The following is a 15,049-nucleotide window of genomic DNA, read 5'->3' as shown; positions in this document are numbered from 1 at the left end:
TCTGTGAACATACATGCTATTCTTTTGTACATGCTATTCCTTTCACCAGCAATACCATTCAAAAACCATCTTCCTTAACCCCTCACACATTTACTGACAAAATCCTTCAAGACTTTAAAAAAAATTTTTTTTAATGTTTATTTATTTTTGAGAGAGAGTGTGCAAGAGGAGGAGGGGAATAGAGAGAAAGAGAGACAGAGAATCAGCTTCTGTGTCAGAGACAGAAAATCAGCTGTCAGCACAGAGCCCGATAAATCCTTCAAGACTTTTTAAATGATCAAGTATATCCTCCATGAAGCTTACTCTGACTCACTCAATCAAAACAAATTCACCTCACCTCTGTGTCACCATTATACCTAAATGATGCCTTTATTGTTGTACTTCACATTATTGTTACATAATTTTTGTATACATCTATGTTTTGTCTATCAAATTAATCTTTTTTTTTTTAATGTTTTATTTATTTCTAGGAAAGAGAGAGAGAGACAGCGTGAGCAGGGGAGGGTCAGAGAGAGAGGGAGTCACAGACTGAAACAGGCTCCAGGCTCTGAGCTGGCAGTCAGCACAGAGCCCGACGCGGGGCTCGAACCCACGAACCGCGAGATCATGACCTAAGCGAAAGTCGGACGCCCAACCGACTAAGCCACCCAGGCGCCCCTCTATCAAATTAATCTTAAGAACAGAGACTATACTTTTCCTAGTTTACTGCACATATTACCTTTATATTGAAAAGACAGCAGACTAATATAGTCACAAAAGAGATATCGCTTAAAACATAAATTAAAATATAGAGATGTTAATCCCCATCTTTTTTCTGTTCTTGCTTCCAGGCTTTTTTTATANGTGGGGGAAGGAAATAAACTTTCCCATTGTTTACAGGCCAGGGGATAGTTATAGAGATTTAAGGTCTACTTTTGTTTACACAGCAAGGAAAAGAGGCTCAGTTCAGATATCTCCAAAGAATATTCTAGAGAAGGAACAATATCAGCATTACTATTCTACTCTAAGATTTCCAAATATAGAATTGTAGCATTAGTATGTGACATTTACAGTACTTTAAGTGACTCATGGGAATATGAACTCTGCTCATTCTCAACAGTTAAGAATACCATGGCAGAATCTCAGAAGAGCAACAAGGGAAGAACAGGGATGGGGGGAGGATCAGTAAAAACTATAAAAGTTTTTTCCTCTCACTCCCAGAGTATACGCCAATAGAACAAGCCTACCAACGAGTAGGTTGTGAATTACCAGCAGGTCCCACAACCTTACCTGCTCCATCATAAACCCATCGTTACCACATCACAGCCCTCTGGTGGGTTCTGGGAGACGGGTCACTGCACAAGTCGAGAAGGCAGCACTCACATAGAACACAACGTGAAAGGTGTGGAGTTGTACAAGTTGGTGGACTTGAATGAAGGGAATTAATGCAACAGCCAATCTATTCCCTCTCCCCAGTTAATCATGAGATAGAGATAAAAAATTCTGATGAGAAATTACAAGGTTAAGTACCTCTACCCTAGAACATGCTGAAAAATCTTCTTCAGTCAAAAATACATGAAAGAAGAAAGCATGCTAAATTATTGGTTATTATTTAAAAGTTAAAAAGGTTCTGATAGAATTTTTCCCAAGTAAAGAAGACTAATGTACTTCTGCTGTTAATAAATTCAATAAAATACTGGGCTTCAAGAAATATTCAAAACAGTGCAGAAGATCTACATTTGTGATATTCTATACAGCCTTGTCTATTATACTTCAAAAAACAGAGACAAAAGTCAAATAAAGTGATCTAGAGCATCTGAAGGGAAAAAGAGCTTTCTTCTAATTTGAAAACTTAAGAGATCAAAGTTCTTAAAACCAAAAAAAAAAAAAAAAAAGACAGCTAAAATTAAACAGACTTGGAGCGCCTGGGTGACTTAGTTGGTTAAGCGTCCGACTTTCACTTAGGTCATGATCTCACGGTTCGTGGGTTCAAGCCCCGCGTCGGGCTCTGTGCTGACTGCCGGCTCTTAGCCTGGAGCCTGTTTCAGTCTGTGACACCCTCTCTCTCTGGCCCTCCCCTGCTCACGCTGTCTCTCTCTCTCTCCTAGAAATAAATAAAACATTAAAAAAAATAAATAAAAAATAAAATTAAACAGACTTGGTCTATATATCTCAAAAAATTAGTCAGAGGTATTTAGGAAAAATAAAAATATTATTTCTCTAACAGGATATAAAAATAGATGCAAAAAAAGCAAAATAACACAAATGTTTGAGATATAATGTGGGTAGTCCTAGTCTAGAAAGACCAGCTTTAGTCTTTGAGAGAGTAACTTTATATTCTTGAGCCTCGGTTTCTTCACCTACAATACAAGAGTTAGAACAGATTCTCTTTAAAGAATTCTTTCCAATGTTACATAGAATATTCTCTTTCAAATTATGCTACAGGTCCCTAAAATCATGCCCAGGATTGAGGTTTACTAGGAAGATTCAAAGCGTTTGTCATACAGTTGTGTTCACAGCTAAGATTTATTACAACAAACGGATACAAATCAAAATCAGCTGAGGGAATAGGTACATGGGGTAAAGTTTGGAGGAAACCAGGTGCAAACTTCTAACAGTCTTTTCCGGTAGAGTCATTTAGGACCCACTTAAATCCTTCAGCAACTACCTGTGACAACACATGTGAAATGCTGTCTATCAGGAAGGCTCATTAGAGACTTAACACCCAAGGTTTTTAACACGGTTTTAACTAAGCATATGGATAGAGCAAGAAAGATTCCAAGGAATACAGAAGAATTAGAAAGGATGGAGAAAGCAGTGATCATTTGGACATAACAAAATATGTGCAAGGATAAAACAATGAAAAAATAATCACTCTTAGTCCTTCTCAAATAAGATTCTCCTTCAACTAAAAGCTCTCTAGGAAATTCAGAAATTCACAGCATATCCTTCTTCTTTAGAAGGCAATCATCTAAGCACTTTATCCTGTGAACAAATTCCTGCTCCCCACAGGAAAAAAAGAGGACAGGGAACTATGGATTTCAAACTTTTTTTTTTTTAATGTTTATTTTTGAGAGTGAGAGAGATTGCACACAGGTAGGGGAGGGGCAGAGAAGGAGGGATGGAGACAGAGGATATAAAGCAGGCTCTGCACTACTGCAGAACCTGATGCGGGGCTCGAACTCATGAACCATGAGATCATGATCTGAGCTGAAGTCAGACACTTAACCAACTGAGCCACCCAGGCATCCCTGGATTTCAATCTTGACTGTGTTCCCCAAATAACTCTTTGACATTCTCAAGTTGATTTCACTAATCAGGCCACAAACACCTACCAAATACTGGCAAATGTTCTCTTCTCCAGCTGACCTATATCTTGCAGAATCAAATATATCCAAAATTATCTCACACTTAAGCAATTATCTATCAGTACTCTACAGACACTCCAGAAGTGAGTTCTCCTCATCTGGATTCTGTCTTACTTTGTACACATTCTTCTTAAAACTATTTTCTAGGCCACCTACCACTGCTTTTATCCATATTTCTTATAATCCTTCCTAGGTGGTATGGTAATAACCTATTCTAGGCTGCATCTTTCCCATCAAGAAAGAAATATAGAACCATCTTCTTCCAAAATAACCTCTCTAGGTAAAAGTATCACAACATAATTCAATAATAGTTTTAGTGATTTTTCAAGCCATGAAAAGTGCCAAGAAGAGAGAAGTACACAAAGAACATCAGGAAGGCCTGAAAAGGCAACAAGAGCCCAGACTGATAGTAGTACCGAAAACTAGAATCCAAGCAAGAGAAAACCATTCAGAGAGGAAGCAGAAATTAGGTAACAAAAGTTATCTTGACCAAACACCTGATCAGGTAAAAGCCATCTCTTTCCACTGCTACATGACTGAAACTCCTCATGAAGTGAGTTATCCTGGATAAGATTAGAAATAATCTATCCTAACTTTTGAAAATTAGGAACAAAGATAAATTTCCATTAAAAAGGCCATATTATTTATTCTCATACAACCTAAGTCTTACAATGTTTGGGTTACAACTGACAGTTTATTCATTTCAAATAATTTTTTGAAGAAAATAATTTGTAAGATCCTTGATACAATATGACTTACAGTTTTAGAATTTCACATTAACTGTGAGTTTTAATTTGTCCTCCCCCATGCAAAAAAAAGAATGCTAGTAAGCAATAAAACCACCACATTTGTGTTATACTTTAATTCACTTCTCCCTTCTTTTAATGGCTAAAAAAGGTGATGACTGACTAGAATTTATATTATCAGCAGTAAGTAAGAACTGGACTGCTTTCAATTTGTGGGCCTCATATCACAACTCTCCACTCCAAAGTATTCTGAAATACTGAGCTTTCAATCTTCAAGGGCAGGATTCCTACTTCACTGTCAAGAAATAATCCTGATAAGCAAATTATCGAAATAGCATGATGACTGCTGTTCATCATACTGATCATAGGATATTACAGATTATGCATAGTCTTATTTCTTCTTTACCTGTTTCTCAGGCCTGTTCCATTGCCACAGCCTCCACCAACCAAAGTCTGTAAAGAAGGTAAAGCTGAACGGCTAAGCTGCTGCCGACTAGGGCCCCTCCTTCCACCGGGCATGTCCGGGAACCAATCTGCTTCCAGTGCCACCTGTAGCTGCAACCCAGGTTAATGGCTGTCAACCTGTTTCAACTCTGAACGAAAGAAAAAACATTTAAATATCAGTTTACTATTTTTAAACTAGTCAAGGTAACAAAACAACTAGAAAAACTGAAAGAGTAGGCCTTGTAAAACTAGATTTTCAAATAAATGCTCCCCCAGGGTCTATTACCTACTTTATTTTGATGAAAGGACTACACAAACTCTAATGGGTCAGAAGCCTATGTTGTGATCTAAGCTCTGTTCGGCATTAGGTAGGTCACAATTTGTGTCTTTTGTCAGCTGACTTGTGTCATATGAAAAATATTACAATCAGGTAGATGTTAACAAGAAACACCTAACATACACATTTCCAATTCAGTATTATAGTTTACTGTAATATTTCACAGTAAACTGCCTGAAATACAGGAGAATCACCACTGTCCAAAATGTTAGGTTTTGTTATCAAGGGACCTGGGTTCTGAGATCAGATATGCCACATATTATCTGTCTGTAACTGAGGCATTTTACCCCTCAGTTTGTTTCTTCAAAAGTGTTTCCTGTCCTACAGAGGTGACTGTCAGGACTGACAAGGATGGATGCAAGTACACCAGTTAGACTTTTAACTCTTTAAAAGAAAAATTGTTCCAAGTTGTAACTCCCTATATTAGAGTGCAAATATTAGAAAGAGATATAATGGACGTCCACTATACTGGTGTGAAATCATTTAAAAATTACTGAAACTGCAGGATTAAAAGACAAATAAGAGATAACGACACCCCCCCCATCGAAAAGAAACCGTGTTTTGAAAATTTTTCGGCAAAATCATGGCTCTGCCAACAGGTACACCAAAATCTGCTTCCTAAATAATACAACTTAAAAATGACATCCTGGAAAAAACCCTAGTTTTCAAACGTTACTGCAAATTGATCCGATGTTCCTTATTCTTAACAGCCTTCGGCTGCAGACTAAGAAACCCCAGGTAAGACAAACCATTCAAACCGCTAGATGTAGGGACTGCTGGTCCTTGTTCAGTTAACGAGGGAAAGAAAAGTGTGGAGCAAAAAATTGGGATAGAAGAGGCGAAAGGATGAGGTGAAGAAAGGCGGATGGCATGAGACCACAAACTTCAACAGACTGGCCCCTAAGAGGGGACAAACGACCAAGAGGTTCTCGCGGCGCAACCCAGAGGGCCGAAGCAGGCCGGGACAGTCGGACAGCTCAGCAGCTCGGTAATACTCACGCATGGAGGAGGCCCGGCCCGTGGGGCGGGATCCCTGCGAGGAGGAGGCGGCTTTACAGGCTGGACCCCAGGTAAGAGAATTCCCTCCCCGCGTAGAAGAGCTCCAAACCAGCTGCTTGTCCGCAGGCCGTCCCAGCCCGGAAAGTCGAGAAAAGGTGTCCAGGCTTCGGGCTGCCAGCCCCCACCCCAGCCCCAGCCCCAGCCCCAGGTCAGTGCCAGAGTCAGAGCCAGAGCTAAAACTAAAGGAAGAGTCCGGCCCCGTCAGCATTCATCCTCAGCCTCCATTACCTCCGAGCTGAGCAGACGTGGCAGCGCACGGCAATGACGTCAGCTCCGCGACTGCCGGCTGCCCCGGCGTTGAGCTGGCCACCGGAACTACTCCTGCAGTCTGGAGAGCGGGCACCCCACCCCTCCTGCATGCACCTGCGCAGTGGGACACTCCTTCTTTGTTGGCTTATGGTCCAGCCTACCGAGCCAACGCTGGCAAACGTATTTCCTCCCTGGGCCTCTACGATGCGTTGGCATCAAGCTAGAAGCCCTTACTGCTATCTCTTGGACTCTCCTTAACATAAACGTACACATTATCGTCCCAGTTTTACAGATGGGGGAGGTTGGGAGACGTCACCGGCCGGTAAAGGAGTTCAAGTCGCAAAGTCGTGATTAATCATCCAGTCTTAGCCTATTGTATATGAAGTAAAGGACTGGTTGGATGCTGGAGTTAATACCACAGATTGCTCAGTCTATAGAAAGAGGCGAGACACCAGGAAAACACAGTAGTTACAATTTACTACAGTAAATGCAACATTAAAAGTATGCCCGGGGTACCTGCGTAGCTCGGTTGGTTGAGTATCCCACTTTCGCTCGCGTCATGATCTCGCAGTTTGTGAGTTAGAGCCCCGAGTCAGGCTCTGTGCTGTTAGCTCAGAGTCTGGAGTCCGCTTCGGATTCCTTCTCTCTTTACCCCTCCCCCTCCTTTGTTCATGCTCTGTCTCTGTCGCTTTCAAAAATAAATAAATAAATAAAATAAACAGTAAAAAAAAAAAACTTGTTTAAGTGTGCCCAAAGTCCAGATATTAGCATGTAATTCAGTGTAATAAATTCTGGAGGATTGGTGTTGGTGGCATTTACCAAGAAAGACACAGCAAGCTTGGGGTTTAAAGTGAAAACTCCAAGAATGAATAGGCTTTTCATGAGAGAATAGCTTTTCGAAAGGAAGTGGCTAAAAAAGTAAAGTGGCATAAAGTAAAATGATGGGTAATATCATGATGAATCAGAAACTGCTGAAAACTTACTATTAGAAGAGTAAAAGAGCAGGTGTGTGAGATCTCCCACTCCAGAGATGTTAAGCACCTTAGAAGAAAGCCCTTTGTATGGAGCACATGGTTAGTTAAACTTTATTAAGAGTTGTTGTGGTGCCAGGCACTAGACTAATACGTTTACATATTTCATTTAAATCTCATATTGCTTTGATGCTATCATTGTTCCTATTCTACAGAGGAAACAAATTTTAAGAGAAGTTAAATAACTTGTTGAAAGTAACCCCACTAATATGTGGCAGAGCCAGAATTTATAGCCAGGTGACCAATATCAAAACCATTAAAATTAGTAATATTCCAAATATTCTTACTGTCCTAAGGTACTACAGAACTTTCATTCATGAATATATAAAACCCAACAAAATCATTATATATTTTCATAATTTTGTACATTTATTTTCATATTTGTTTTGTTAACTCCTTGGCTTGTTACACTGAAACTCCTTTGCCACTTTTCTGTTGGCTCACCAGCATCCTCCATTCATTGAGCAATTATTTATTTAGTGCCTACTGTGTACCAGGTATTGTCTTAGTGAACAAGCCCTGACCTCCTGGACTTATATTCTATTGCAGAAAGCATTTAATAAATAAAATACATTATTAGTATTATGGAGACAAACAGGGGCTAAGGTAGAAAATAAGGAAGGTGCTATTTTGAGGGGATACATGTTTGATGGAATGTATTTCAGCAGAAGCCTGAATGTTGGGAAGGAACCAAAGGCAAAGATGGGGGACAAAAGCAATCAAGACAGAAAACAAAACTTATGCAGAAATTCTAAGGTGTGTTAGAGCTTGGCATGTTTGAGTAATATCACAAAGCTGTAGAGCTAGGTCATGGTGAGCAAAGGAGAATGTAGCATAGGATGAATTTGAAGACCAGGAAGAGCTTAAACATGGAGGGTCTTTCAAACCAGAGTGTTTGCATTTTAAATTAGTGGCTGGCATATGACTCAAAAATCTGTGATTTTCATAGCTCCAGTATTCTGCTTATTTACATGTGGTAACTACCTGAATAAACTGCCTAATTTTTAGGGAAATGAAACAATTATTGTTGGGGTTCACATGCAGCTTATCTCCCAATCTCTTGATGCTCTTCTTCCACATAAACATTGTAAAGTTGCAGAAAATACTGATTTATTCTCATTTCAAAGACATTATAATACAAGGTGATTTCCATTTTCTTCTGATTACAGAAAACTGAAATTATGGAAAATAAAAACTTTTTAATTAAAGTTTTAAAAATTATTCTCCACTATGTTCATTTTAGACTAACTTTGAGGAGAAGATTGCTGTGGTGTTTGTCTACATAACACATTGTTTTAACTATGTGCTTTTTTAATGTTTATTTATTTTGAGAAAGAAAGAGAGCAGGAGCAGGGTAGGGGCAGATAGAGGAGAGAGAGAATCCCAAGTAGGTTCCTCACCATCAGCAGCGAGCCCGATGTGCAGCTCAAGCTCATGAACTGTGAGATCATGACCTGAGCCGAAATCAAGAGTCAGATGCTTAACCATCTGAGACACCCCGGTGCCCCTAGTTATTTACTTTTGATGAGCCACTGATTTTGAAGTACTACACACCTTCCTAAAGTAGATGAATTTCAAGTTTTCATTTGAATTCCTGAAGAAGTCTTGTATAATATAGTGTTAAGGATCCATTTTCTCCTCTTGCCTACTCACTCACCCAAACTGAGTGATACAACCCAGTCCTGAAATTATTTTATCTTTCACCATTCCCCAGTGTGCATCCTACAGCTCTACTACTATTAATCTATGCTCTACCCTGACCTTATCCAAATTAAGGCTCCCTGTTTTTAGTGTCTCCAGCACACTATTCCTTAACTATAATATTTCATTTTCATTTCAATATACCCCTTCTGCCCCTTTTCCAAATTTCCATCTCATGTTGGTCTTTCTCTCCACTGAAACCAATAGCAATTACATATTGCCTTATGTTGTAAATAATCTCTGGGGAAGTGTATTTGTGTTCCCACTAGTTCTAAACTCAAGGACACAGACCTCATCTTATACTTTCATGTATTTCTAGAGCCTAGAATGTTACCTTGTACATTTTAGACGATGAGTAAATACTTGTATGATTCTTATTTATACCTATGTATAACTATACACACATACCGTCGAATATAATGTTACCCACAGATTTTTCCCACGTCTAAGTCACTTCAATTGTTATAAGATAAATTCCTATTACAAAAAATTTGTTCTAGGGGCGCCTGGGTGGCTCAGTCCATTAAGCGTCTGACTCCGGCTCAGGTCATGGTCTCATGGTTAGTGGGTTTGAGCCCCGCGTTGGGTTCTGTACTGACAGCTCAGAGCCTGGAGCCTGTCTTCGGATTCTGTGTCTCCCTCTTTCTCTGACCCTCCCCAGCTCACGCTGTCTCTCTCTCGCGCGCGCGCAGAAATAATTAAGACATTTTCAAAATTAAAAAAAAAAAAAAGAATTTGTTCTATACTATTTTCCACTCTTAGAGTGCTGTACATATTCAGGTACTCAACAAATCTATGCTATTTAATAAGAAGCAGATTGAGGGGCGCCTGGGTGGCTCAGGCTCCGATTCTTGATGTCAGCTCAGGTCATGATCTCACAGTGTGAGATCCAGCTCTGCATCTAGCTCCACGCTGAAGATTCTCTCTCTCTCCCCTGCCCCTCTCCCTCACCTGCTCTCTCTCGCTCGCTCGCTGAAAAGGGGGGAGGGGGGTTAGAATTTGATCTTGTACAAAAACTAGCCTATGTTGTACCGCTAACTGTGAAGCTGTGGGTAAGAAACAACCTCTCTGATTTTCAGTTTTCTGGCTGAAGAGAATAAGGTGTTTTTAATATGCTACAGAATGTAAGGAATTGCCATTATTAGACATATTTTCCCAGGGGATGCCATTTATTCAATTCTCTCCTGGGCTTCGATTGTACGAGAAAGAGTGAAAGAGAGAGAGAGGAAGAGAAAGATGCATTTTGAAACTTTCACTACAACTGCGACAAGAAGCAGCTGCTAATTATACAGGATGGCCCCGAACAAACAGGAGAGACTTTCCTCACGCCTCTGCCACAGCACCGGCCTAAGGTCCCAGAGCCGTGCTCCCGAAAATACTCTGCCGCAGGCAGGGACTTGGGGGCGGGGAGGCGAAGTGGTGCGCGGCCATCTCTTTGCGGGGCGGCTCTCCGCCCACGTGGTGCGGCGCCCACGGCCATCTTTGTGCGGGGCGGCGCTTCCGCCGGCGCTGCGTCTGGGACTCTGCAGTGGGCTGCGGGTGATGGAGCGGTGGGCGCGCCCGCAGCTCCGGCTGTGGCTGCTGTTGCTATTACTGCCCCCAGTGCTGGGTCGCCAGAAGGAGTCAGGTGGGCTCCGGGCGGGGCCGAGCCTGCCGCTGGGGCTCGGGATCTGGCCCGGTCCAGAGGCGCTTTCCCGCCCCCTTGATTCCCTGATGCGGGCGGGGGCCGGCTGATGCTGTGGCCGCTGGAGCGCATAGCTGGGCAGAGGGCACGGGGGCGTCTTGGAGCGGAGGAACGTCTGGGTGGCTGGCGCTGCTTCTACTGCCCAGGACCCTGGAGAGTAACCCGTCTTTCGTAATTAAGATAGTGAGGTGGAGAGTGAATTCTGTTCACTTACAGCCAGTGTCGCCAGCGCTTGGCTACACTGTTCCTCCCTAAAACACACTGGGAGATAATTCGTGTGTGGGTGTGTGTGGGTGGGTGTGTGCGCGCGCGCGAGATTCTTAGTGAATTGACGGAGAGATGAAGGGAGAACTAATGTCTTTGGCTTTTAAGGACCCTCTTTATGGGGTTCGTTTTGATTAGTAAAAGGTGAGATCCCAGTTTATTCATAACTTTCTGAGTGCTAGGCATTGAGCTTGGAAATTTTCCAATTTCTTGGACACCTGACAGCCCGAGTAGAGGAGCAGACTTGACATGAGTGCTGGAGAGTTATAGAACGAATCCTTCCTGACATTTCCTTTCCACCGGTGGAATGGGAAGAGGTGTCTGAAAGTTGGTTCGGAGTGCCTGCCGCCAGCAAAGGAGAATGCTCAGGATATTTTGTTAATTCTCATTTACTTCACTTCTTGAAGGTTCAAAATGGAAAGTATTTATTGACCAAATTAACAGGTCTTTGGAGAATTATGAACCATGTTCAAGTCAAAACTGCAGCTGCTACCATGGGTGAGTTTTTTTCCCTTTGCTGTGTCTTTGAGAGTTTAGTGCTTGTCACAAGAATTCCCCTAATATCCCCAAGAGACCTGGATTACAGTGATCAGAGAGCCAAGCACTCCTTGATAAACGGCGGTGTTCCTGTGGTGGGTTTCCTATTTCTAAGGAACAAAAATGCCCTGGGATAGGAGAAGCCCAGGTGGTCTCAGCAATGCTACTTCTTGGAGTTAGCACACATAGTTGTCTGTGTTCCCCATTGGACTGAAAGCTTCTTGAGATCAAAGCCTATGTCTTATTCAGTGTTGCATCCCTGGTGCTGGCCCTCCGTAAGTACTAAATAAACACTGTTGGAGGAATGAACATATTTATAAATGAACCTAATCATCAGGTTTCCTGTTAGTTATTTTTAAAGTATGAAAATTATGGCTGAGAGGGTAGTATGGTAGAAAGATTACTTTAAAAGCAGCCTTTGGTTCTGGTCACAGATCTCCCACTAATTACCTCTGTGGCAAGTCACTTAACTTCTCTGGATGTCAGATTCCTCATCAGCTAAAAAACAGGGTCCTTTAGCTCCTCATTGTGTTATTCTATGACTCCTTTAAAAATTAACCTGATGCTTATGATACTTATTGAAATCTAACTATGTATTGAACTTTAAAAGGGATACAAAATACTGTAATTTTCAGTTACTGCTGTCAGGCTGCTAGAGTATGTACGGTGAGTGGGGGCCAGACAGACAGAACAAGGCAGTCAGTCTGAGTCCAAGGGCATTAGACAGTGTCAGACTGTAAGGCATAAATCCTACATTCTGCAGGGTTTGGAGAAGGGGAGGTCAGTGGGACTGCAGTGACTGGGAGGACACAGGTGTTGCGTGTGTATCGAAGGTGAATGTGCATCAAGCAAGGGAGAGGCAATCTGGATGGAGAGAGAAAGAAGAGAAATTGACTTGCTTTTTCCTCTTTGTTGTTTTGGTTTAGATTACGTAGGGAAAGGTTGCTCATTTCTGCCCTCCATTCTTTCCCTGGTTTACTGTATTTTCTAATACTAAACCTAAACCCGTGGATAGGAAGTAGGTGAATGGTGCCACTTTTTGACCTGGTTTCCTTGACGATTCACATTCTTTCAGTGTCATAGAAGAGGATCTAACTCCTTTTCGAGGAGGTATCTCCAGGAAGATGATGGCAGAGGTAGTCAGACGGAAACTAGGGACCCACTATCAGATTATTAAGAACAGATTATACCGAGAAAATGACTGCATGTTCCCCTCAAGGTAAGAGCTGTGAGGTAGATATATCTTCTGACCTTCTTATATATGGGCTTATTTGATACTATTCTTATAGAGAAGTTAATTAGAGGGACCCACAGGTGAATCTCTCCTCACATTTCAGAGGGACTGCAAAAATAGTGACAAACTCTTCTTGCCTGAGGATTTTTCTTTCCAACTCCTGCCCCCCTTTCTCCTAGATTAAAGTCTGTTGCCTTTCTCTTCTTGAGGCTTGGGCACAATCATTGGTTGTACTGGCTACGGTTCTGCCCTCCTATCTTTCCCCAGATATGGAAGCTGCAGGGCACAGACTGATGAGACCCAGCAGGATTGAACTGGGCTGAAGGAGGATAAGGGTTTGTGTTTTTCATGGTTCAAGTATTGTTTTAGATACTGAGTATTTGAAGAAAGGTGGCAGAAAGTCAAGAGTAACTGGGGCCGCAGATGACACAGGCTACCCTAGCCAGGAATTCAGGTGTGATGGTTGAAGTAACGTGTCAGTGGGCTGAGGGCTGGGGGCTGGCAGGCAGGGTCATGGACTAAGCCTGGACGTTGGGCTTAGGTAGCATTATATACATTATATACAACAAATAAGAAACCTTCCTTTTTGGAGTCTTTTTTTTTTTTAAACTCAAATCTTTATAAAATTACAAAGCTCAAACCTCAGAGGCCATGGTATTCCCGGCCCAAGATCTTTTTTCTAAACAATCTCTATTCTGTCATTACAAGGAAAGTAAATGAGCAATATTGCAAATAATGTGCATCCATGTGGACATAAGGAATTATTCTTAATAACAACTTTACTACAAATTACTACATTTTCATTGTTAAAAATATGTAAAAACAACAACGAAAAAGAAAATAAAGATCACTTAAAATCCCACTACCTTGAAGTAGTCACAATTACATTTTTGTTATCAAGTGTCAGGGGTAAGTAAGGTGGTAATGAGGAAATTATTGAGGTATTTTAAACAGACATTTGTTTCATTACTTGGGACAATAATAGCAACTTTACAAATTACGAGTATAGAGGAATTTCTATTTTCTACAAAGGAGAAAGAAAATATGAATATAGACATTATTAGACTTTGAAAGCTTAACTAATGTGTAATAGTTAGCTGAATAATTTCCAGATGAAATATAATACTCTCAAAGTTTCTGAAAGGCACATATCTCTCATTCTATACCTCAAAACATTTGGTAAGACTCATGAGCTCTTAGAAATGTTTTTAAGGGAGCATAGGACCTTTCGTTGGCAATAAAATAGTCTATATCTCTCATGCAAGGAAAGTTCCCTATCTGAACTACATACACAACTAAGAAAACAGAGTTGGGCAAAAAAGAAACAAAATGAAATATTCAGAACCAGTGTTCTTAATGAAGTAGATACAGTTGAATAATATCTTTGATTCCCATCTGGCTAAAAATAGTATCTTTCTAGGTCTAGATAACCTTAATTCACCCAGTTGGAGAAGCCTATATCACATTCTGAACAAACTAAAATATAAACTCAGCATTTCAAGGATGACCTGAGGGATTTTGCTGAGGAACCCGAGCACCATCTAATTAATGACTGGAGCATCGTATTTCAAAGATGGAGAATAATGATATTTTTAAAATAATAGTTTCAGTGAAGTATGGCTGATATAAACTGCCTGTATTTAAAGTATACAACTTGATAAGTTTTATTGTGTTCATTGTCTTTTTAAAAAATTAATTTTAATTGAAGTTTAGTTGACATACAATATTATATTAGTTTCAAGCATACAACATAGTGATTCAACATGTATATTCATTGTAAAATGCTTACCATGATACATGTAGTTACCATCTCTCACCATATGAAGTTATTACAATATTATTGACTATATTCCCTAAGCTGTACTTTTCATCTCCCTGACTCTTTTTTTTATTGAAGTATAGTTGACACACAGTGTTACATTAGTAGCAGGTTAACAACATAGTGATCCTGGACAACTCTATATGCTATGCTATGCTCACCACAGTGTAATTACTGTCTGTAACCATACAACACTATCACAGTACCATTGACTGTATTTCCTATACTGTACCTTTTATCCTCATGGCTTATATTGGAAGCCTGTATCTCCTAACCACCTTCATCCATTTTGCCCCCCACACCCTTCCGCTTTGGCAACCATCAGTTTGTTCTCTGTATTTATTGGTCTGTTTCTGCTTTTTATTTGTTTATTCATGTGTTTTGTTTTTTAGATTCCATATATAAGTGAAATCATAAAGTTTTATTTATTTATTAAGATTTTTTATATGGTATTTGTCTTTCTCTGACTTATTTCACTTGCCATAATAACCTCTAGGTCCATCCATGTTGTTGCAATGGCAAGATCTCATTCTTTTTTATGGCTGAGTAATATTCCGTTATATATATATATTCGTTTCATTATGTATTTGTATAGTC

General features: G+C 40.5%; 2 protein-coding genes across 2 annotated transcripts in view; one reads left to right on the top strand and one right to left on the bottom strand.

The window, feature by feature from the left end:
- Nucleotides 1–6,163, bottom strand: part of TMEM39A (transmembrane protein 39A) — a 31,780-nt gene extending 25,617 nt beyond the window's left edge. Inside the window, exons 1-2 of the mRNA XM_077776695.1 lie at nt 5,874–6,163; nt 4,500–4,686 (exon numbers count right to left, since the gene is read on the bottom strand). Of these exons, the coding sequence (XP_077632821.1) occupies nt 4,500–4,612 (113 nt within the window). The 5' untranslated portion in view covers nt 4,613–4,686; nt 5,874–6,163. The remainder of the gene's footprint in view (nt 1–4,499; nt 4,687–5,873) is intronic.
- A 4,249-nt stretch (nt 6,164–10,412) lies between these two features.
- Nucleotides 10,413–15,049, top strand: part of POGLUT1 (protein O-glucosyltransferase 1) — a 25,348-nt gene continuing 20,711 nt past the window's right edge. The window contains exons 1-3 of the mRNA XM_077776714.1: nt 10,413–10,541; nt 11,270–11,360; nt 12,475–12,618. Of these exons, the coding sequence (XP_077632840.1) occupies nt 10,457–10,541; nt 11,270–11,360; nt 12,475–12,618 (320 nt within the window). The 5' untranslated portion in view covers nt 10,413–10,456. The remainder of the gene's footprint in view (nt 10,542–11,269; nt 11,361–12,474; nt 12,619–15,049) is intronic.

The sequence above is a fragment of the Crocuta crocuta genome, unplaced genomic scaffold (genome assembly GCF_008692635.1).
Source record: "Crocuta crocuta isolate KB4526 unplaced genomic scaffold, BGI_CrCroc_1.0 scaffold87, whole genome shotgun sequence".
Lineage (NCBI taxonomy): Eukaryota > Metazoa > Chordata > Mammalia > Carnivora > Hyaenidae > Crocuta > Crocuta crocuta.
This window is presented reverse-complemented; position numbering and strand designations above follow the sequence as displayed.